Below are 20,476 nucleotides of genomic sequence, written 5' to 3'. Positions count from 1 at the left end.
TTGGTAAGTTACACAAAAAAATGATTCAAGGCAAGATTGACAAACGAATAACATCATTCAAGTATGACTAGTTTCTATCTGTTACAACTCTGCTAGAATATTAAATATACAAAACTTTAGCTTTTAACCTCATGCTTTAAACTCCACCCGTCGTTATTTCTGTAGCAGAAACTTCATTTTCCGCAGCAGTCGAAACTTCATTTTCCGCAGGTAAAACTTCATTTTCTGCAGCTATTTTCTTCTTCTTTCTCGAGGAGGGTTCTTGTGGTTTCTTGATCATTTCTTTGTTTGGAACCAAGATGATGAACAAGTTTCTGTCCCTAAAGTTTTTGCTCTCTTCCGTCGCAAGCTACAGATGCGGAGACAGTTTCAGTGACTCACATGATCCATAAACTTCTATGGTGTAAGAGAAAAGAAAAGAATATGTTACCTCTCCAACTTCGGTTTGAAAACGTCTGAGGAGTTCAATAGCGATATTTCTGAACTCGTTTTCACGACCTTTCATGCTCACAATCACCTTAACCTGAGTGCATAAACAAATATATAAATTGAATGGGACAGAACTATCTCGCAGCTTATGAAGAATATGGGGAACAAACAACCTTGTCACCATCTTGCAAGAACTTCTGGGCAGCTTTCATACGTACAGAATAATCATGCTGATCAATGTTATAACTGTCGAGAGAAAAAAAAAGAACACAACTTTTAAAGAGAAGTAGTAGTCCTAAAGAAGCCAATGTAACACAATCACAAACTACAAAACTAAAATGCATGAACAATAGTTTACCCCATTTTAAGCTCCTTTAAGTCCATGCGAGTGGCTAACACAAATCAACACAAGATAAAAACAGATGAGCTATTAGCTATTATTAGCATCTATCTCACCAACTCTAAAACAAAGAAGAGAAGAGCAGTCATTACTTTTCTTTTGTTGATCCTTCTTCTTCTTTTGCTGCTCATATCTATATTTACTGATAACGGGAAAATAAAAAAACATGATCTAGTTAATATTATGCCTTGTTCCGTATATGTAGGGAGACATTTCAATAAACATTTAGAGATACTCACCTATAGTCCATCATTTTAACAACGGGAGGATCAGCATCAGGCGATAGAATCACCTGAAAATGAATACAATCACATACATTGCATTGCATACAACACCAAGAAGCTAAAGCATCACATTGATATCGTCAGTTACACATACCAAATCAAGCTCAGCATCTTCAGCTCTTCGAACAGCTTCGTCTTTAGACACTAACCCAAGCTAAAAGACCAAACACAAAAAAAACTGCAACTTTCATTGGTCTGTTTTGTCTGAATCAAATCTTTAATTAAAAAAAAAAAAGGAGTAAGCTTTACCATGTTCTGTTGCCCATCGATTAGCCTCACAGTAGCTGACCTAATTGAGGCGATATCCAGCGCTTCATCTACTTCCGCCTCTTTCGGCCTACCTCTCCTTGAGTCTCCCGAGAAACGATAACCTCCTCCGCCTCCACCGTAACGGCATGTGACGGCGAGTCCGCGGCGAGGAGAATTGGGAAATTGCAGTTCGGCGGTGGAGAGGCGAAGACCGTAGAGTTTGGAATCGATAGATGAAACGGAGAATGGTAACGTTTTGGTGATTCCGGCGAAAACGGCGTTGAATCCTACGGTGCTGGTTATCCCAGCCATGGCGATTTTTTTTACTTCGGAGCTTCGAATCTGCAAGAAGCTCTTATCCAGAGAAATGCAGATTTTTGAAACTACGTCGTTTTCGAAGTTAGTGTTCGATACCGAATGATTACTGTTATGGGCTTACTAGGATGGTTTACAATAAAAGGGCCCAATTATTGAAACTACGTCGTTTTCAAAGTTAGTGTTCTACCATGTGATAGATCTCAGGGTTGTATGATTCAAAAATAAATTTTGAAGAAAGAAATTCGAAAATAATTTTTTCTTTGTTTTATAATTTTATTTTTCAACTGTTTTATCATTTATTTATATTAATAATATACCTAAAGGGTAAAAAATATAAATATTATTTATATTTTTTAGTTATTTTTCTCCGTGTTTTTTTTTTATTTATAAAAAAACATATTTTTAGATATTTTTGCAGATTTGTCTAAAATATCTTGTACTGTATATAATTTTTAATAAAATATTCATGGAGCGTTGACATTTTTCAAAGTTGAACCCAGTTTACAATTTCGTGGACCGGACGAAAACGCGTACAAGAAGAAGACATTTCGCTCTTGTGCCGATGGTTCCAAAACTCTGAAGAGCTCCATGGCCCTGCTTTCACTCTGACAAGTTGAAGAAATGGAACAAGGAAGAACACCCCGTAGCTTCATTTCGATATTCCTACTTTTCGATTTACTACTTCTCAGAGTCGCTGGAAACGCCGAAGGTTCGTTCTTCTTCTGTTTTCTGTATTATGATTTGGTGTGCATCCATTCATAACCTATTCTATTCCCTTTCATGATTGCAGTTGATGCTTTAACTGCGCTAAGACTTAGTTTATCTGACCCTAAGAATGTATTACAAAGCTGGACATGGAATGCCACTGACGTTACTCCATGTTCATGGTTTCATGTTACTTGCAATAATGAGACGAAAGTTGTTCGTGTGTAAGATCGCTCTCTCTTTGTCCGTGCGGGTTTCTAAGTGAAATGATTCAAGCCTTTTGGTAATCTACTGCTTAATGTTTGCTCAGTGACTTGGGGAATGCAAATCTATCTGGACAACTTGTGCCACAGCTTGGCCAGCTTCCAAATTTGCAGTACTTGTAAGCCACAGATTAAATCAATCTTAATTGTTTTTGAACCACTACAAGTTTTTTGGGGGGATATTGTTTGTAGAATTCCCATCTAAGAATTCTCTTATTAAATTATATAATGTAGCAAAGGTTAATGACAGGGAGCTTTTTAGCAATAACATTACTGGAGGAATACCTGAGGAGCTTGGAGTCTTGAGGGAACTGGTGAGCTTGGACCTTTACATGAATAAACTAAGTGGCTCAATCCCTTCATCTCTTGGCAATTTAAAGAAACTCATATATTTGTATGAACCCATGCTCTCACTATTCTCTTTACAGTTTTTATTATTACGTTTTCATTGATTTTCATATATTTCTATACTTCAAATTTATTGTGTCTGTGCTTGAAAATTTCGGCTTCTTTAAAAAAAAGTTGAGAAAGTAAAGGATACATTTGATGATATAATGTCCTGCCTTAGGCTTGGCACTTGGCAGACCCCTCAGTGTAAACTTTGGCAAGCCTTACAACAAAGGGGTAGAGGGTACTGAAAACATTCCAACACAGACGCATTATATATATATATATATATATATATATATATCTTTTCCTTTGCCCTCGCTTCTTCTTTCACTTAAGAACGACCTTCGCTACCTGATACTATTCAACACCATGGAGTTTAGACTGATTGACCTTAATCTGTCAACGATAGCAAGCTATGAGGAGAAATTTACAAATTCAATAATTTTGTTTTGTCATTTCATTAAAAACTCTATGCACTAATTTCGTAGTTGTTGGATGTTTGTTAACTGTTATTTTGAACTCGTTACTGGTTATATAGTCGATGACATGGTCTTCTAATATGTGGTTAGGCGTCTAAATAACAATGCTTTATCTGGAGAACTTCCAAGGTCCTTGACTGATGTGTTGTCGCTTCAAGTTCTGTGAGTGTGACTTTGTCTCTCCTGAATCATTCTGTTAGTTTTTATATTAATATTTGGTCTGTGAAATCTTGGGTTATGACAAAAATGATATCATCCTGACATGCAGGGATGTCTCAAACAATCGGCTCACTGGAGATGTTCGGCTTACTGGCTCCTTTTCTCAGTTCACTGCTGTTAGGTTCCCTCCTTCTCCCTAGTTTTATTCTTGATGGAGTGGTCAGGATAATTTACTAATTGTCTGAAAGTTATCTGCAGTTTTGCCAATAATAATAATTTAAGGCTGCTTCCTGCACCACCTTCAGGTTTTCATTTTCTTCTATGTGTTTCCTGCTAATTTTCTTCCACATTTTTGTATTTTATATTTAAGTATGACATTTTCACATTTCGCTTGGCGCGGCTAACTATCTCCCTTTGCTTGGACTCACACAAAAGGTTATCATTATGTAGTTGGTTGAGTATTTAATGGTTCTATATTAAATTAAAAAAATCACTGTATATTTGATATGCCTTAATTAGGATTAATAACCTGCAAATGGAAAAAAATGGACTTTTCACTAGTGTTGAAATCATTTTCCATTGATCTGTGTTGAAAATGGAAAGATGTGCAGCTTGACTAAGTAGAGACAGAAGTTGCCCTTGATCTCAAAACTGTAATAGCTCTTTCGCATTTTCTGAAACGTTTCACATGGTTGATTAATCAAGGATTTTTCCCATTAAAAAAACTCTTCAATGCATCAGGTAAATGCGAATGAGTTTTTATTAAGAAAACTGTACTGTGTTTATCTGATACTCTTAGGGAAGCGAACGGTTACAGCAATAGGAATCGGAGCTGCTGTAGTTATATTTTCTGGTGGAGCCATCGCGCTTGCTTGGTGGCTGAGAAGTAGACCACATGACAGCTTTTTTGATGTAATTGGTTAGTCTACTCTCTTCATCTCTTTTCCCGTTGAACAACATTACATTTTTTTCTGTTTTGATGAACCATATTTTCGCAGGAGAAGAAGACCCAGAGGTTCACTTAGGACAACTCAGAAGGTTTTCTTTGCGTGAACTGCTAGTTGCTACAAATGACTTTAGTTACAAAAATTTATTGGGCAGAGGCGGTTTTGGTAAAGTGTATAAAGGACGTTTAGCCGATGGCTCGCTAGTGGCTGTGAAAAGGCTAAAAGAAGAACGTACCAAGGGTGTGGAACTTCAGTTCCAGACCGAAGTCGAGATGATCAGTATGGCCGTTCATAGGAACTTGCTTCGGCTTCGTGGATTTTGCATGACACCAACTGAAAGATTGCTCGTTTATCCCTACATGGCTAATGGAAGCGTTGCTTCTTGTTTAAGAGGTATTATTCCTTATAGTAATATAGTTTTTGTAATATAACTTTTGTTTGAATTGTAGGGATGGTAAGTAAATCTTTTATTTTTTTCTGTTTAGAACGTCCTAGAGGCAATGCAGCACTTGATTGGGCAAAAAGAAAGCATATTGCTCTGGGAGCAGCAAAGGGGCTTGCTTACTTACATGATCACTGCGACCAAAAAATCATTCACCGTGACGTGAAAGCTGCCAACATATTGTTAGATGAACAGTTTGAAGCAGTGGTTGGAGATTTTGGGCTTGCAAAGCTCATGAATTATAACGACTCTCATGTGACAACTGATGTACGCGGTACAATTGGCCATATAGCCCCTGAGTACCTTTCCACTGGGAAATCTTCTGTGAAAACTGATGTTTTTGGGTATGGAGTGATGCTTCTCGAGCTCATCACGGGCCAAAAGGCTCTCGATCTTGCTCGGCTTGCAACTGATGATGATAACATGTTACTTGACTGGGTATGTTACATGGTCTTCTTTAGTACCAAAAATAATCATCATTTTTTACATTTCCTAAGAGTGTGTTTTGTTTTGTGGGTGGGTGGGTGATTAGGTGAAAGAGGTTTTGAAAGAGGAGAAGTTGGAAAGTCTTGTGGATGCAGAGCTGGAAGGAAACTACGTGGATAAAGAAGTGGAGGAGCTTATCGAAATGGTGCTTCTCTGCACTCAGAGTTCTTCGTTGAAACGTCCCAGCATGGCAGAAGTTGTGAGAATGCTGGAAGGAGATGGTTTAGCTGAGAAATGGGAAGAGTGGCAAAAAAAGGAGATGTTGACAACTGATTTTAACTATCCCCAAGCTTACATTAACGGGTTCGTCCCAGAATCTATCTCCCACATTGATAACGATTACCTATCGGGTCCAAGATAACCTCTTTTAGAAAGGGTCATGTGGGTTCTTCAACAAGTATTATGAATAAGGATGTTAAAATGGGCACAACCTAACAGGTTAACTTAACCATGTATCAAAAAATTTAATCCTAATCCTCACTTGACATGGCTAGAATAAGGTTCAACATAATTAGCTCGAGCTTTATATGGTTAAGTTTTTTAGCGCATTGATTTCCTTCACACGAATGTTATACAATATTTAAATGTATACTCTCTATGTTTCATTATATTTGGTGTTTAAGATCAATGCACGTAGATTAAAAAATATATATAAAATTTTATATAATTTACCTGGATTCCATAAAAACTTCACTAAATATAACTAATCCAATCAATAAGAAAAAAATCCACTACTACTTTTTCTTTTGACAAAATACAACTACTGTTTATTGATTAAATTAGTTTTATTAGGAGCTTTGCCATGTTAACATAACAAAAGAGGGAAACATATGATGATGAAATCATAATAAATTTTCACTGAAGATTTTAATTATATATTTAAATATCAGTTTAGCAGATTTCAAGAAGAAGTCTTCTCGAAAAATCTATCTAATATATAGTTCACAAATCATAAAATTTGGATATCCAAAAATTTTTAAAATAATATCAAAATGGAGAAAAACTTCGAAAATATTTTTTAGACTTAATAAGAAAAAAAACAAAATTACAGTAAATTTAATATATGTTTTTATTTGAATCAAACACACAAAAATATACTTTATATTGTTTGAAACTAGAGCTTTTACAACTAAAATAATTACAAAACATATATAACCACAATCCATTTGAATATATATTTTTATTTGGTTTTAGCAAACAGAAAAGAAAAATATATCTAAAATTTTACAGATCTATATCTTCCTTTTTTTAGAGAGAAAGATAAACTATGAAAAAGACGATTTAGAGAAAAAAATATGAAAAAGAAAAAATCACATGAAATTTAATCAATTACTTTATTTAGATTTAACACACAAAAACACAGCAATAGTTAGTGAAAAATAAAATATTACAAATAAATTTGGCATTTTTGCATAGCAGACTAGTGAAGTACAGTTTTTTTTTAGATTACTGAAAAAATGTTCTAATGAAGTTTTCTAATGAATTCCGAAGTGGATATATTTTCCTCAGATTTAAACACTTGCATATTTAAAAACGTAAAATTGTGTTTTAAAAAAAAATGAAACTTCTTATGATTAAATAATAAACAAAATGATTATGTGGAATCTATAATTTTATTTGAATCTAACACACAAAAACAAAAAAAAAATACATATCTAAAATTTATAGATATATCTTTTGTAAGATTATCTTTTTAAAAGAAATGATAATCATAGAATAGAAAACCTACAAAAAAAAACAAGATAGAGTGGCGATAAAAAAAACAATATAAAGTTTGATTGTCTTCAAGTTTAAGAAGATTATAAGGATATTAGAAAGTTAGATGAAAATACATTATATTTTTGTTGCAGCAATTTTAAAAAAAATTCTAACTTTTATTTATATAAAGAGACCATTATGCAAAAACTCCTGCCAAGATAAATTCTCGATGTTACCACTTGATGTTTAGACAGGAATAGTTTTTAAAACAAACAAGCTCCAGAATCAAATATATGGAGTACTAATAGCATTTCCAAGAAAACTTTTTATTTTTAAGTTTGTAAATTCTATATTTTAAATTTTAAATGTATTTTTACAAAAAACAAATTTTAACGTTGACTTCAAAATTATTTATATATTATACTATAGTCTTTATATTTGTTATAATTAATTTAGTTTTATAAAACTTTTATAAATAACTAGAACATATATCAAATATTACAGAAATATTAATAAATAAAATGTTACACTATTATATAAAATTATAAATATAAATAAATTATTAAATATTAAAATACATGTTATTTCATAAAATTATTTGCATAATAGTCTCATATATGATCAACTAGTGCATTTTGAAGTAAGAAATAACTTTATTTTTAATGGGAAATTGTCAAAAATACCACATTCATAATATCACTTTTCATGTTTAAATTAACTACTTTTACCCTTACTTTTAAAGAGGAAAAAAAACATTTATAACCGTCGGATTAACTAATCTAGACTTAGAGCAAGGAGAGTTCTAGATTAGGAGATTTCAAAACACATATACAGTAGAACCTCTATAAATTAATATTCGATAAATTAAAAATCACTATAAATTAATAAATTTTGTCGGTCCCAACTCGGGCCGATGTATAATATGACACAAATCGATAAAATAATAAGATAATAATATTTTTAAAATTCTCATGTAAATATATAGTCCCATTAAAATCATAAATTAATAATCTATTTCCATACTTATTTTATATAAGTACAAACTAAACATTATATTGTTGGTTTTATATTAACAATGAAAATACTTCTATTTTTCTTAATATTTTAATATGTTTTGATAATATTTCATAAAATTATATCGAAAACCACTTAACAATTATATGAAACATAATAATATACATCAAATAAGATAATAAATAATATGAAAGTCAAATTTCTAAATTTAAATAATTTATATACGGTAAATATAAATATTTACTTAATTTATTAATAAAAATATTCAAAAAAAAAACTAAAAAAAAAGAAACTTTGATAAATTAATATCTCTATAAATTAATAAAATTTTAAAGTCCCAACCTTATTAATTTATAGAGGTTCTACTGCATGTGTATGTATATATTATATATGTGTATGTAATTGGATTTCCCGTAAAATTTAGAACCCCGGAATTACATACACATATATATAATATATACATATACATATACATATATGTGTATTCCTAAGCTAGAACTCTCCATTGAGGATGCTCTTAGGGTTTAGTATTAAGGTGTGGAGTATGATTTTTGGAATGTTAAATTTAGGATTCTAATAAATATATAAATAAGTATTTTAAAAAGTATTAGTTTTAAAAAAATAGTTTCAAAAAAAAATTTCGACTTTAAAAAAGAAGTTTTGGAGAAAAAAATGAATTTAAAAAAAACTATAAAAAGTTTGCATTTGAAAAAATATAATTCGAAAACATACAAAAAACATTTTCTTAATTTTTATTTTATTTTTTATTTAAATAATTATTTATAATAAATATATAGAGAACAAGGGTATAAAAGTATTTTGCCTCTTAATGAACTTAATGAAGAAGGTATTTCTGAAAATGTCTCTTTAGTGGTGGTAAACATGAATAATGATACAAAGAAAATGGTAAACGTGAAAATTCTCCATTTTAGATTTGTAGATTATGAGCTAAAAATTGTTGAAATCGAGTATCCTCACTTTTCGCCATATGATCAATTATGTCTTCTTGGACCTTTCAATCTTTATTTATTAAGTTTTTTAATACTTTTATTGTTTAAATATAGTATTAAAATGCTTTAAATATTATTTTAAAATATTTTATTTAGTGTAAAAACTTTAATTTATAAAATAAATTTGAAATACTTATGAGGGAGTATATTTTTTTAAGGATAACACGGTAAACAAAAAAAAAATTAAGAATCATAAATATGATGTGCATTGTAAAAACCAAAATACAAATACAATATGAAATAAATTTGAAGTTTAGAGTAGTAAAACTTAAGTAAAGAATTTCACTACTCAAAATTTCAAGTATAGAGTTTCACTACTCAAAACTTAAAAAAAAAAATTGGAGACAAAAAACTCTGTAGTCGAAGTTATAAAGTTTTTTGTGGAGATGCTCTGAATAATACTTTCATCTCGTTACCCATATAATTACCGGAAAAAAACATAACCACCTACAAATTAATATTTAGAAGAGTCAACCTTTGCGAAACAATTGAATTCATTAAACAAAAAAGAGTAGCTCGCTAAACTATTATCAACGCCGCTCAGTCGCTCACAACACGAAATACTAAAAAAAAGGATCTTATTCAAATTTTTTTTTTTTGGTCAAATGATCTTATTCAAAACTAAGTTGTATACTTTTAACCATAACAAATAACTGAGTTTTATTAGTCTATAGATGTTTACAAAAAAAAAATGCTTAACTAATGTGGTATTACCACGATGGACTATATATCCCATCAAGTGAATATTTTTTTCTTAAACCTTTTGTTGATAATTTCATTTAATATTCTTGAATCAATTAAAGGTCAGCTTGTTAAATCATCTTCTTGTTAATAATTTAATCTTGTCCTAATAAATATTGATGTGGCACAATACAGTAAAACCTTATAAATTAATAATGTTAGCACTTCACCAAAATTATAAACTTTTTTTATTAATTTATAGATATATTAATTTATCGATATACTAATTGAACCAAAAACTCAATTTGAAACCATAAAATTATATTATTTTATAGAGATTTTTAGTGTATATTAATTTATAGAGTGTTAATTTAAAGAGGTTATATTGTATTTCAAAATTATTAGCCTATATATGTTTTGCAAATAAAATGCTCAACTAATGTGTATTATCACAGATGGATTATAAATTCCCATCAAGTGAATATTTTTTCCATAAACCTTTTTGTTGATAATTTCATTTAATATTCTTGAATCATTTAAAAGTCAGCTTGTTAAATCATCTTCTTGTTAATAATTGAGTCTTGTCCGAATAAATATTGATGTGGCGCAATACTTGGAAATTATTAGTCATGCCGCTCACAAATGTCAAAATACTAAAAATCTTATCTGTAGTTGAGTTCTATTATCTATGCTAAAAATGCTCGAAAGTACCTACCAGTTTTGGATTATAAATTCTCATCAAGTGGCCCTATTTTTTCATAAGCGTTTTGTTGTTCATTTCAGAATATATTGTGTTTAACCATTTAAAGTAGATGAGATCTTCAGTGGTTTGTTCTTTTTTCCTGATCACATTCTTGTTGATAATTCAGTCTCCTCCGCTTTTATCAGATCACAACGATGATCAAAGACTTGTTGTGCACGGCATTGAAGACAACAACCTTCACATTTTTGTTAGAAGAAAAGGGATTATTCCTATCTTCATCCCGTCAACATCCAACCGTCGGTCTCCTCTATTAGTATCATATAATTTTGGAACTGCTCTTCTTAGTTCCATTCTATTGGTTTTCTTCACGGTATAAATTTTAAATATTATTGAAAATGTGTGTTGTACTTTCTAAGGTGAGCATGTGTTTCTCTATTTCTGTCTTGTACTACTTTTTCTTGTAATCGAAATAGATAATGGTGAATCCTCTATTTACTAGAACAAAACAACTAGGCCACACCCACACGCCCTTGCTTTTATGTTTTTGCTGTAAGCTTCTATAGTTAATCTGTTTGTTTTGCCATTATTTGATAATGTAAAAGTTTTATTCTCTTATCGTGTTGGAATCAAAACTTTTTCAAATCCTTCATGTTGTTGGTACAAGAATGGTTACTCTTTTAATGAATAAACTTTAATCTTTTAATGTATGTTCTTATTTTTGATATGAGTGAGAATTCAAATCTTGTTTGTGAATTTTAATCTTATTAGTAGTTGTTCTTTTCATGGGTCTAGGACCTCTAGGTCATGAATCGTTTCTTTTAATGGTCGAAGACTCAAAAGCCCTGCCCCGTGGATTGAAAGTTATAAGTGTTTTGTGTGGTGCTGTTCAACCGCATCAACTGCACTTTGTCACCAGAACATTAGATAAGATGGGTCATAAGAAAACGCCTTCAAGAAACATGTTCCTGGTTCTCTGTCTTAAATGATTATATTTATAGCATAACACAACGTCCAATGGTAATTAAAAGATACAGAGATCACATTGTAACGAATATGTTACATGTTTCCATGCAAGAACAATGATCAAGCAACGTAGTAGATTGGGCGTCTGTATTCATCGAAGTACTCATCTCGGTTCAAGAACAAGATGGCGTAGATAGCGTAGATTATTCCAGGGAGGTATCCCAAACAAGTGAGAACCAAACAAATGAAGAACTCAACCTGCATTATTTAAACAAACAAATCAAAATTTTACTTTCTAGTCCCTTCATTAGTTTTATTTTCCGGAAATCGCCCAAACAAAGTCAATTGCAATTTCTCGGCAATCAAACAGTAACAAACGTCAGATTTAAATCCAAGAATCGTAATCAATCTGGTCAAGCTTCATATAGATTTTCGAAACATGAAATTAGAGATCTCAATTCGAGGAAGAGGTGGACTTACAGTGCAACAGCCATGCCTGAGACAAACTCCGACGGGAGGAAGAAGGATCGCGATCACGATCTCGCAGCAAAGCTCGCAACTACTCACCATCAAGATTGGATTAGCTTGAAGACTTGACCAAAGGAGAAGAAACCTCTCGAAACAAAACGACCAATGATGATAATTACAAATCCAGCGACGCGTAAATCAATAAATATAGTATTTAATAAAGATAGAAACGAGTAATATACCGTGAGATCTTTACCGTTCGTTTGGCGTGATATATCTATATCCTACGGCTAGTTATCTTTTCTTTCTTGCCGCAACGTCTTTCTATTGGTTGATTCACTGGAGCTGAGGTACGGCTTCGCACAGCACATAGCACTCAGGTTTCCTTTATGGGCCAAAAGTATGAAACCCGAGATCTGTACTGAGAACCAAAAACCCAAATTCGTATCTGATTGATTTCACTGTTCAAATATCCGAGCGGATCTTGCAGAAGTGATATTATATATTTTTATTGAATGGTAAATTTATCCATAAAAAAAAACTTTTTGTGTAACTTTTGTGGTGATAATGGAAGAAAGACTGTTTTTCTAAGCTAATTGTATTGTCTTCAGCTGAACCAAACACTCTAAGCCATCATTGTATTTGTGGTCGCCCATTTGCCAGATCGTCGAGAATTTATTGCTAATTGTTTTGTCGATGTTGAGTGTCTTCCACCTTTTCGAGTTTAGACTTTAAACGGACACTAGATAGTGACCCGCCCTCGAGAGGGCGACTATATATTTTTTTTTTAATTATTACCTAATATAATTTATATGTTTGTGTGTGTATAATCATATTTTTGTATGATATGAATTTAATAGAATAGATAATTTTTGTAAGTATATAAAATAAATCAAGTTTTATAAGTATGTAATTGTGTCTTTCCTTGTATCATATATGTATTTTTTTGTAATCATATTTGTGTTTTTATCTGTGATCATATTTGCGTATTTTTAAAAAAATATTAGTAAAGTATTTTGATAATTGTATTGAATTTATTATATTGTTAAAATATAAATTTGTGCCATAGATTCTGCCCAACCCTTTCAGAGGGCGGGTATATCTTTTGTTTAAAATTTTATTTTGAAATTTTTATTTTTATATTTGTGTTCTTAGTTTTTTTAATTATATTAAACATCTTAATGTTTAAATAAAATCAAAGAGAATAATAACGTCCCTAAGATAAAGAAAATACATAGTTGGACATAACATTTATCCCTTTGAAAGGGCGGGTCAAAATCTAGTTATAATTTAAATTTAGAAAAAAGTTATTTTATAAATTAAAAATTTATTTTATAAATTATATTCATATGAATATATAGGGCTAGAGTTTGTTTTGAGAATTGGAGCCAAATATATTTACTGATTTCATTAGTATTATATATTTATTGATTTCAGTAGTATTATATCCTGAAATTTGATTTCAGTAGTATTAACAAAATACATTCTGATATTAGAAGTTTTAAAATTTTATTACCAAAAACCATGTGGGTTAATGGATCATGCACTGTTTAGATGGCTAATGGGCTCATTCCTATTTTACGATAGTAAAGGCACGTGAGAGAGACCACGTGACATCTTCTTCTTTATATTAAACCTAATTTTGTCTCGTATTTTTACAGTCGCCATTCTGGTTTTTGTTAACATTATGAAACTTCTCAAATATATAGGTTTTTAATCGTATAAACTTGTTAATCTTGCCATCTTTACAGAAACTTTAACAATCGAGATCCCAACTTTTACCAAATTAGGTGGCCGGCTAACTCAGTTACTCAGGCGATTTAGAGGACATAGAATACCACCGATCAAGCATGTACGCCACACGGTCTGGACAAAAAATCGATTTTACTAAATTGTTTTTTTGGTAATTTTTTAATAGGGGATGAAAAAGAACGTGGTGGTGTTTAAAAAAGAAAATTGAACGTGGTAGTTTAAATTAATCAGATACAATTATATAAAGATAATAATAAGTGGTCTCTTAGATAAAAGAAATAGATAGTTGGACATAACTTTTTATCAATTGGTCACACAGCTGTTTTAATAGAATAGATTTTCGGTCGACATGCTGTCAACTCGCCTATTGAAGCCCTTAACTTCTTTCTTATAATTTTTACGACATTCAAATTTGGACTGAGCAAGCGCTTTGACCTTCGTCAGCTCTACATACTTATTCTTCAGCGTAGATTCATAATCACCAACTATGTGGTCGATGCAACCGAGATACTCACGGAAGATACAAACGGAAGAATTAGGATTAATCAAATTCAGCAAAAAAAGTAATTTGGAAACAAAAAGATTTAGGTAATATTAGATTTGGAAAATATTTTCTAACAGATTTTGGAGAAATTATGGAGTATTTGTTACCGAATCAGGCTGAAACCTGGAGTATTCTACTACACGCTGTAGTTAAAAGACGAATACGTAGATCAGGTAATCTCAATTTCGTTGAGTATATAATGTTGATAAATAAGGTATATATGTTGGTGGATTTTACATTCCAGTATTGGTGATGTATGAATAAACATTAATTCATGTAATTTATTGTGTTGCAGATCGTAGAGAAAACAGTACACTGCAGTAGGATAATACTTGCTAGTTGCGCATGATGAGTTTATATAACTAAAATTTAAACATATAGTATCGACAAATTAAATACTTATATGTGATGGAATTTTTTATATCTATACAATAATGTTTTTTATATAATCATCTACTAGATTTTGACCCGCGCAGGCGCGCGGATGTATATTTTGAAAAATATGTTGATATTTGTTTTTCATGTAATTATTAGGATTTGGAAAAATGAATCCGAGGAACATAACCGATACCGATCCAAAGATATAGTACCAAACCCAAACATAAATTGATTAAATATTTTAATTATTCAAAATTTTGTTATTTAGAGAACCGAATCTGATCCGGACCGAAGTATTTGGGTATCCGAATTTATCTAAAAATAGATTTATATACTTATATATATTAATTATTTTTAGATTTAACGTATATAAAACATCAAAAATGATACTTTTAAATTGGTTTAAATACTTGAAAATATATATAGATAGTCAAAAGTAAATATCTGAAATAGTTAAAGTATACTCAAATCACCAAAAATACTTAAAATAATTATTGATTTCGTATCCAAAATTTTAAATCAAGCCAATTGATATGTTAAGCTTAAGTATTATGACATATGTTATTCAAATTTATACGTAATATATTATTTTATTTATACATTTTGAGAAATTTAAAATATATAATGATTTAAGACTTTAAAAATAATTTAAATTAGTTATCCAAACCCGCAAAGATCCAAATCGAACTCATACCAAAATTTAGAAACATTCTAATAAGGCTGAAATCTTTGACCCCGAAAACCCAAAATACAAACCGATCAGAACTAAACCCGTATGGGTATCCAAAAGCCCATCCCTAGTCATTATTATATATCGTATTTTATCATCATATAATTAATCGTATTTTATATGTACCATCATATAAGTAATCATATAATTAATAGTATTTTATACATACCATCATATAAATAATTACATATATTATATTTTTAAAACTTAATATGAAATATGAAAACCATAATTTGAGTTGGTATTTCAAATTGGGCTTTGTATTATATTTTTCTTATATATATTGACAATATTTTTTTATAATGGTTATTGAAAAATAGTTTAGTAAAAATCCATTTTTGAATATATGTATATTTTTGAATCAATTTTTGATATAAATCAAATTTGAATTATTATTTTGATTTGAAATATGTATATAAAGTTTAAATTTTGTTTTATGGTTAGTTTAGAAAAAAAAATTTTAGGGAATTAGATTGACCCATTTTGGTATATTTTAAAAGTGGCCTAGATAACTTTCAATTTTTTAAAAAAACATAAGCCCATTACTTTTTTTCTTAATACTACTATCCTTGTTTTCAAACAAAAATATTTTTTTTAAAAGACTGCAATCCATGTTTCCAAACACTCTAAATTTTTAAAAGTCCTATTCAAGTCTCCAAACACTCCAATTTTGTACTTGAGTTTTAATAAGATAGATAGATACCTTGGACATGGATCATTTGTAATTGTAATTTTGAATGAAAACCTTTGAATTTATCATGGTTCGATCGATTTGGTCTTAAAAATTTTACACTAATTTCAGAATTTCACAATTTTAGATAAGATGGAAAATGAAAATATTAAAAAAAAGACCACAAATTGGGTTAGCATTTAAAGAAATGTTTTGAAAACCGGATCAGACATTGACTTGGCTATAGTTGGGTCAATGGTCAAACTGGTTTAGTCAGGTTTAAATTTTAATCTAATTTAAATTAAGTAACTAAATATATGTATAACTATAAAATTATTTTATATAAACTTTATATTATTTGTTAGAATCTAAAGTTGATATGAAAACAAAATGAAAACTTTAAAATGATATGAAATATAATGAAACCTATTTTATTTATATATATATATTAGAAAACAAATGTGAAAATTTTATGAAACCTTTTCAGAATTTGTAATTTTTTATTCTTGTAACTTGAATTTAAGAAAATTGGGTTTTAATATCAAACCGGATCACCGAGGTTTAGCAAGTTTTACCGAGTTTTGATCAGATTTACCAGTTTAATTTAAATGATTTTAGCACAACCTAGAACCGATTAGAAAACATGTCACCGGATTTTAGCGAGTTTGGCTGATCCGGTTTTGAAAACACTGCTCTAAAGTTAGACAACAATTGTAAGTGTGGTTCTTTATAGACCAATCCATACATAATTGATTAGACCCGATTATCGAACTTATTTGTGTGCCAAATAAACTGAATACTTTCAGAACATATAAATTCTAAAAAAAGGAACATCTGTAACTTTTTATCGGTTTAGATCTAAAATTTACAAATTATCAGATATTTATTTGCTTTTTAATTTTCCTAAAACTATCGTACTGTGTATAGTCAGTTTGAGGGTTTCCATATAGTGATATATTATTAATCATAATAAATTTTACATATAAAATTATACTGATATATTATTAATCATAATATAGGGGTCTATTTGTTTTCTACCGAATATAAGTTTGGACCTACATCTGTTCAAATCAATTCTCATATCAATTCTCATACTGTCACGTAAGCTTAATTAAGATGTAAGAAATTGACACATCATCAAGTTAAAATTATAAATATTACAAAATAGAAGGTTATATTAATTTTTTAATGATCCTCAAATAATATATAGAAGATATTCTACTTCCGTAGATAAATGCACATTAGGTAGATTGTAAGTTCTAAGGGATGCAGATAACTAGGACATATAATTATGTAATTAACTGGTATTATTTAAAATATTTTATATAAAATTTTAAGTAACTTGGGGCATTAAACGTCCAAAATGGACCAAAAATTATAGAACTAGCTATTATCTGTTCTATTTTAGCGAATTTTCCATAATTTATTGTGTCTATTTTCACCGTTTAATCTGAAACTCCAGTAACCAAAATTATAGAACGAACTCTTTTAAATTTTTAAGAATTTTTCGCAATTTTGTATTTCTGTAAGAAAATTAGAGAAACATATTGGACTTTTTTGTCAACATAAAATTCACTTTCCTGAAAAAAAATCCTTTTCTTTGACCAAAACATAAACCTATTCGCGAAATTGCTTTTACAAACGTTATAAACTCCTGTCTCTATCTCTCTCTATCTCTCTCTCCAAATTTGAATTACGATGGAGTTCAGATACAGAGCCATCGACATCGATCGGCCACCTCCTGTGAAAGACACGGCGCCATCTCAGTCTCTGAATCCAATCCCAGGTTTCCTCCTTCTCATCTCTCTTATTATGATTTGGTTGGCTTAACATATTTCAAAGTGAGATTGTACGTATAATACGTTCATTATACAGTTTTTGTAACTTACTTGAAGTCCGGCTAAATCTCTTGTTGATGTTTTTCATGTAACTGACTCTGAAACATGATTGATTGTGGCCATACTGCTCACGAAGAAGGCATAAAACAATTTAGTGTAGTGGTTTATTCGAAATTATGTTTTTAGTTTCTAGGCGCCTAAATACATAGGTCATGGCCTGTTCTGACGTTATATCACGACTTATGTCTCGAATTTAACATTTGTACAAACTCTTTTTTTTTTGTTTTGTCTGTATTCTTAGGATGCAACATAATACCAGGATGGGACTATGTTCAACGAGAGATTGAGAAGGAGCAAATCCGTCGTGAGATCATTGCAGCGGAAACTGCAAGAAGAAAAGAGCTTATAGCTGAGGTTGCACAGGAGATGGCCATCGAGAGAGAAATGGCGATTAAAAGTATGGCAGAGAAGGAGGATAAGATAGCTACGTGGATCACTCAAAGGAAGCTTCCACGTCAGAACCACAACAACAACTTTTCTAAACTGAAGCGTACTTACAGTGATCCTGCCATCTACTCAAGCCCCAACAGTCTAGTTACATCACCAATGAAGCAAATGCCTCCACTACAGCAAATGCTTGAGGCTACAACAGCTAAGGAAACGCCAGTTTTGGAGTCTAACAAGGACAAGTTGATTATATTGGTAATTGTTTTTTCATATATATATATATATATATTATTTATTTATTTTTGGTAAAAAAATGATTTCACCTCTTTGTCGAAAATCCAAACAATGTAAATAGTCCCTCCCAACAAAAATTGAATCTGAATGGCTGAGTACCCTTCTTTACCACTAGACTAACAGTTTGTTCCTTTTTCATATTTAGATAGGGAATAAGAAGTCTTTGTTTCTCATATGTTTTTCTCTTTGATTCCTGTGTTGCAGGATAGGCCTGATCCTATCGGAGGGGATGCTAAAACTCGTCTTGGAAGAGCTAAGCGTAAGGCAAAGGATGTTGAGGGAGGTTTGAAAGAACCTTCTAAAAGGAAGCGGTTGTTTAAGTTTTGGTGCGACCTTTGTAGTGTTGGGGCCTGTAACGAAACAGTCATGAGGAATCATGAGTTAGGAAAAAAACATAAAGCTGCTATTAAAAAGCAGCCTGAGAAGACGGCTGCTTCAACCTCCGTCATCATAGCTCCTGCTTCCCTTGCAGCTCCACAATCAGAAGCTGTTACAGTAGTGCCGAATACGCAGCGTCAGAAAGTGGATGAAGTGGCGGCGAAAGAAACGGGAAAGAAGATAGAAGGTGAGAAGAAAAAGTCGGTAATGATTTGGTGCGAAGCTTGTAACATTGTGACGTATTCTGAGAATGTGATGGAGACTCATAAGCTTGGGAAAAAACACAAGGCTATGCTTAAGAAACATTATTCTGAGCAGTTGCTGGAGATTCACAGGCTTGAGAAAAGAGCATCTACAGTCACAGTGAAATCTTTAGATGCTGATCCAAGCGAGGAAGAATCAATGGTTCATTTCTTGGAAAATGCCTCTAGCTAGCTGATTTAGCTACCAATATCATTACAGTTCCAGTGACATAGAAGGTTATATGGAATCAGAGATTTAAATTTCATTTAGCTATGAAGAAAGTGTTTCTTTTTTTTTATGTATTTTTTAAATTATATTTGGAATCTTGAAATAGAGAAACCAATGCCATTAGAGAGACTTGAATATGTGTGTTGAATGGGAATCATGATCCCCCAATATTTTGCTCCAGTTCCCAACGCAGCTATGTAACAAAAAAAGCATCCACAAGATCAATAGATCATGTTATGGGCGAGGAGAAAAGATGTCAAAGGCTATTTTTACACCAATGCCTACTAAATGGACTCTGTAGATGGGATGATCAACTTTGCAACGTGTATGTTGCAATCAATAAAAGGAAGGCAGTACACACATAAAAAGAGATATTTGTGGGGGTTGCGTTTGCTAGATTTCATGCATGTTCTAAGTGTTTCGCTTTTTGTTTTGACATCATGCGGTTTTTTCATTACTCAAATTTATGATAGTCTGAAAAACCAGATCAAAATAAAATAACCAATAAAACAAAGTTTTCTATAAATGATCTAGCTAATCTACTGTTAAATTACTCGCCCAAAGAATATAGGAGATAAAAAAAAAAATTAGAAATCATCTCTCAGGCTTGAAATTTCTTTCAATTCCATTGGGAAACTTTGTCATCCACCTGGATCATGAATCCCATATATCACCTTCCAGCAATCTGTTTCAAAATTCTTACAGTATAATGTGGTAGCATATTCTTCATCGTCCATATAAAAACTTTAACTTCTACATGTAGAGGCGATAATCAACCCCACCGGTTCTTAGTTCATAAAAGTTGTGTTCCCCAGTAGAATATTTCCATATCCATCCACATCTAAAAAGTTGTATCATGATGCCAAGAACCATCCACCATATAAAT

At 31.1% G+C, this 20,476-nt stretch overlaps 4 protein-coding genes across 4 annotated transcripts; 2 read left to right on the top strand and 2 right to left on the bottom strand.

Annotated features, from left to right (window-relative positions):
- Positions 1–8: 8 nt before the first annotated feature.
- On the bottom strand, positions 9–1,744 carry LOC106446539 (translation initiation factor IF3-2, chloroplastic). The gene is made up of 8 exons (XM_013888310.3): positions 1,363–1,744; positions 1,208–1,267; positions 1,069–1,121; positions 922–971; positions 788–821; positions 603–675; positions 431–523; positions 9–349 (listed from the first exon to the last, which is right to left on the bottom strand). The coding sequence occupies exons 1-8, from the start codon at positions 1,672–1,674 to the stop codon at positions 137–139; spliced, it is 888 nt and encodes a 295-aa protein (XP_013743764.2). The 5' UTR covers positions 1,675–1,744; the 3' UTR covers positions 9–136.
- A 445-nt stretch (positions 1,745–2,189) lies between these two features.
- On the top strand, positions 2,190–7,194 carry LOC106446535 (somatic embryogenesis receptor kinase 4-like). Its single transcript, XM_013888305.3, has 11 exons — positions 2,190–2,389; positions 2,471–2,609; positions 2,696–2,767; positions 2,899–3,042; positions 3,608–3,679; positions 3,786–3,857; positions 3,935–3,981; positions 4,476–4,595; positions 4,675–5,016; positions 5,109–5,503; positions 5,598–7,194. The coding sequence occupies exons 1-11, from the start codon at positions 2,302–2,304 to the stop codon at positions 5,910–5,912; spliced, it is 1,806 nt and encodes a 601-aa protein (XP_013743759.2). The 5' UTR covers positions 2,190–2,301; the 3' UTR covers positions 5,913–7,194.
- A 4,437-nt stretch (positions 7,195–11,631) lies between these two features.
- On the bottom strand, positions 11,632–12,696 carry LOC106446545 (UPF0057 membrane protein At2g24040). The gene is made up of 2 exons (XM_013888316.3): positions 12,101–12,696; positions 11,632–11,878 (listed from the first exon to the last, which is right to left on the bottom strand). The coding sequence occupies exons 1-2, from the start codon at positions 12,188–12,190 to the stop codon at positions 11,741–11,743; spliced, it is 228 nt and encodes a 75-aa protein (XP_013743770.1). The 5' UTR covers positions 12,191–12,696; the 3' UTR covers positions 11,632–11,740.
- A 3,641-nt stretch (positions 12,697–16,337) lies between these two features.
- On the top strand, positions 16,338–19,719 carry LOC106448546. Its single transcript, XM_013890414.3, has 3 exons — positions 16,338–17,948; positions 18,302–18,702; positions 18,946–19,719. Exons 1-3 carry the CDS (start codon positions 17,861–17,863, stop codon positions 19,552–19,554), a joined length of 1,098 nt encoding a protein of 365 aa, XP_013745868.2. The 5' UTR covers positions 16,338–17,860; the 3' UTR covers positions 19,555–19,719.
- The last annotated feature ends 757 nt before the right edge of the window (positions 19,720–20,476 follow it).

Source organism: Brassica napus, chromosome A4 (assembly GCF_020379485.1).
Source record: "Brassica napus cultivar Da-Ae chromosome A4, Da-Ae, whole genome shotgun sequence".
Lineage (NCBI taxonomy): Eukaryota > Viridiplantae > Streptophyta > Magnoliopsida > Brassicales > Brassicaceae > Brassica > Brassica napus.
Note: the sequence above shows the minus strand (reverse complement) of the source record. Positions and strands in the feature narration are given on the sequence as shown.

Bases quoted from the DNA above. Each gene is read 5' to 3' on its own strand.
- LOC106446539 (XM_013888310.3), bottom strand. From the start codon at position 1,674: ATGGCTGGGATAACCAGCACCGTAGGATTCAACGCCGTTTTCGCCGGA. The intron at 1,122-1,207 runs GTATGTGTAACT...ATTCATTTTCAG, and splicing joins AAGATGCTGAGCTTGATTTG to GTGATTCTATCGCCTGATGC. The intron at 972-1,068 runs GTGAGTATCTCT...TCCCGTTATCAG, and splicing joins GTTAAAATGATGGACTATAG to TAAATATAGATATGAGCAGC.
- LOC106446535 (XM_013888305.3), top strand. From the start codon at position 2,302: ATGGAACAAGGAAGAACACCCCGTAGCTTCATTTCGATATTCCTACTT. The intron at 3,680-3,785 runs GTGAGTGTGACT...CCTGACATGCAG, and splicing joins GTGTTGTCGCTTCAAGTTCT to GGATGTCTCAAACAATCGGC. The intron at 5,017-5,108 runs GTATTATTCCTT...TTTTCTGTTTAG, and splicing joins CGTTGCTTCTTGTTTAAGAG to AACGTCCTAGAGGCAATGCA.
- LOC106446545 (XM_013888316.3), bottom strand. From the start codon at position 12,190: ATGGTGAGTAGTTGCGAGCTTTGCTGCGAGATCGTGATCGCGATCCTT. The intron at 11,879-12,100 runs GTAAGTCCACCT...TAAATAATGCAG, and splicing joins TCAGGCATGGCTGTTGCACT to GTTGAGTTCTTCATTTGTTT.
- LOC106448546 (XM_013890414.3), top strand. From the start codon at position 17,861: ATGGAGTTCAGATACAGAGCCATCGACATCGATCGGCCACCTCCTGTG. The intron at 17,949-18,301 runs GTTTCCTCCTTC...CTGTATTCTTAG, and splicing joins GTCTCTGAATCCAATCCCAG to GATGCAACATAATACCAGGA. The intron at 18,703-18,945 runs GTAATTGTTTTT...CCTGTGTTGCAG, and splicing joins AGGACAAGTTGATTATATTG to GATAGGCCTGATCCTATCGG.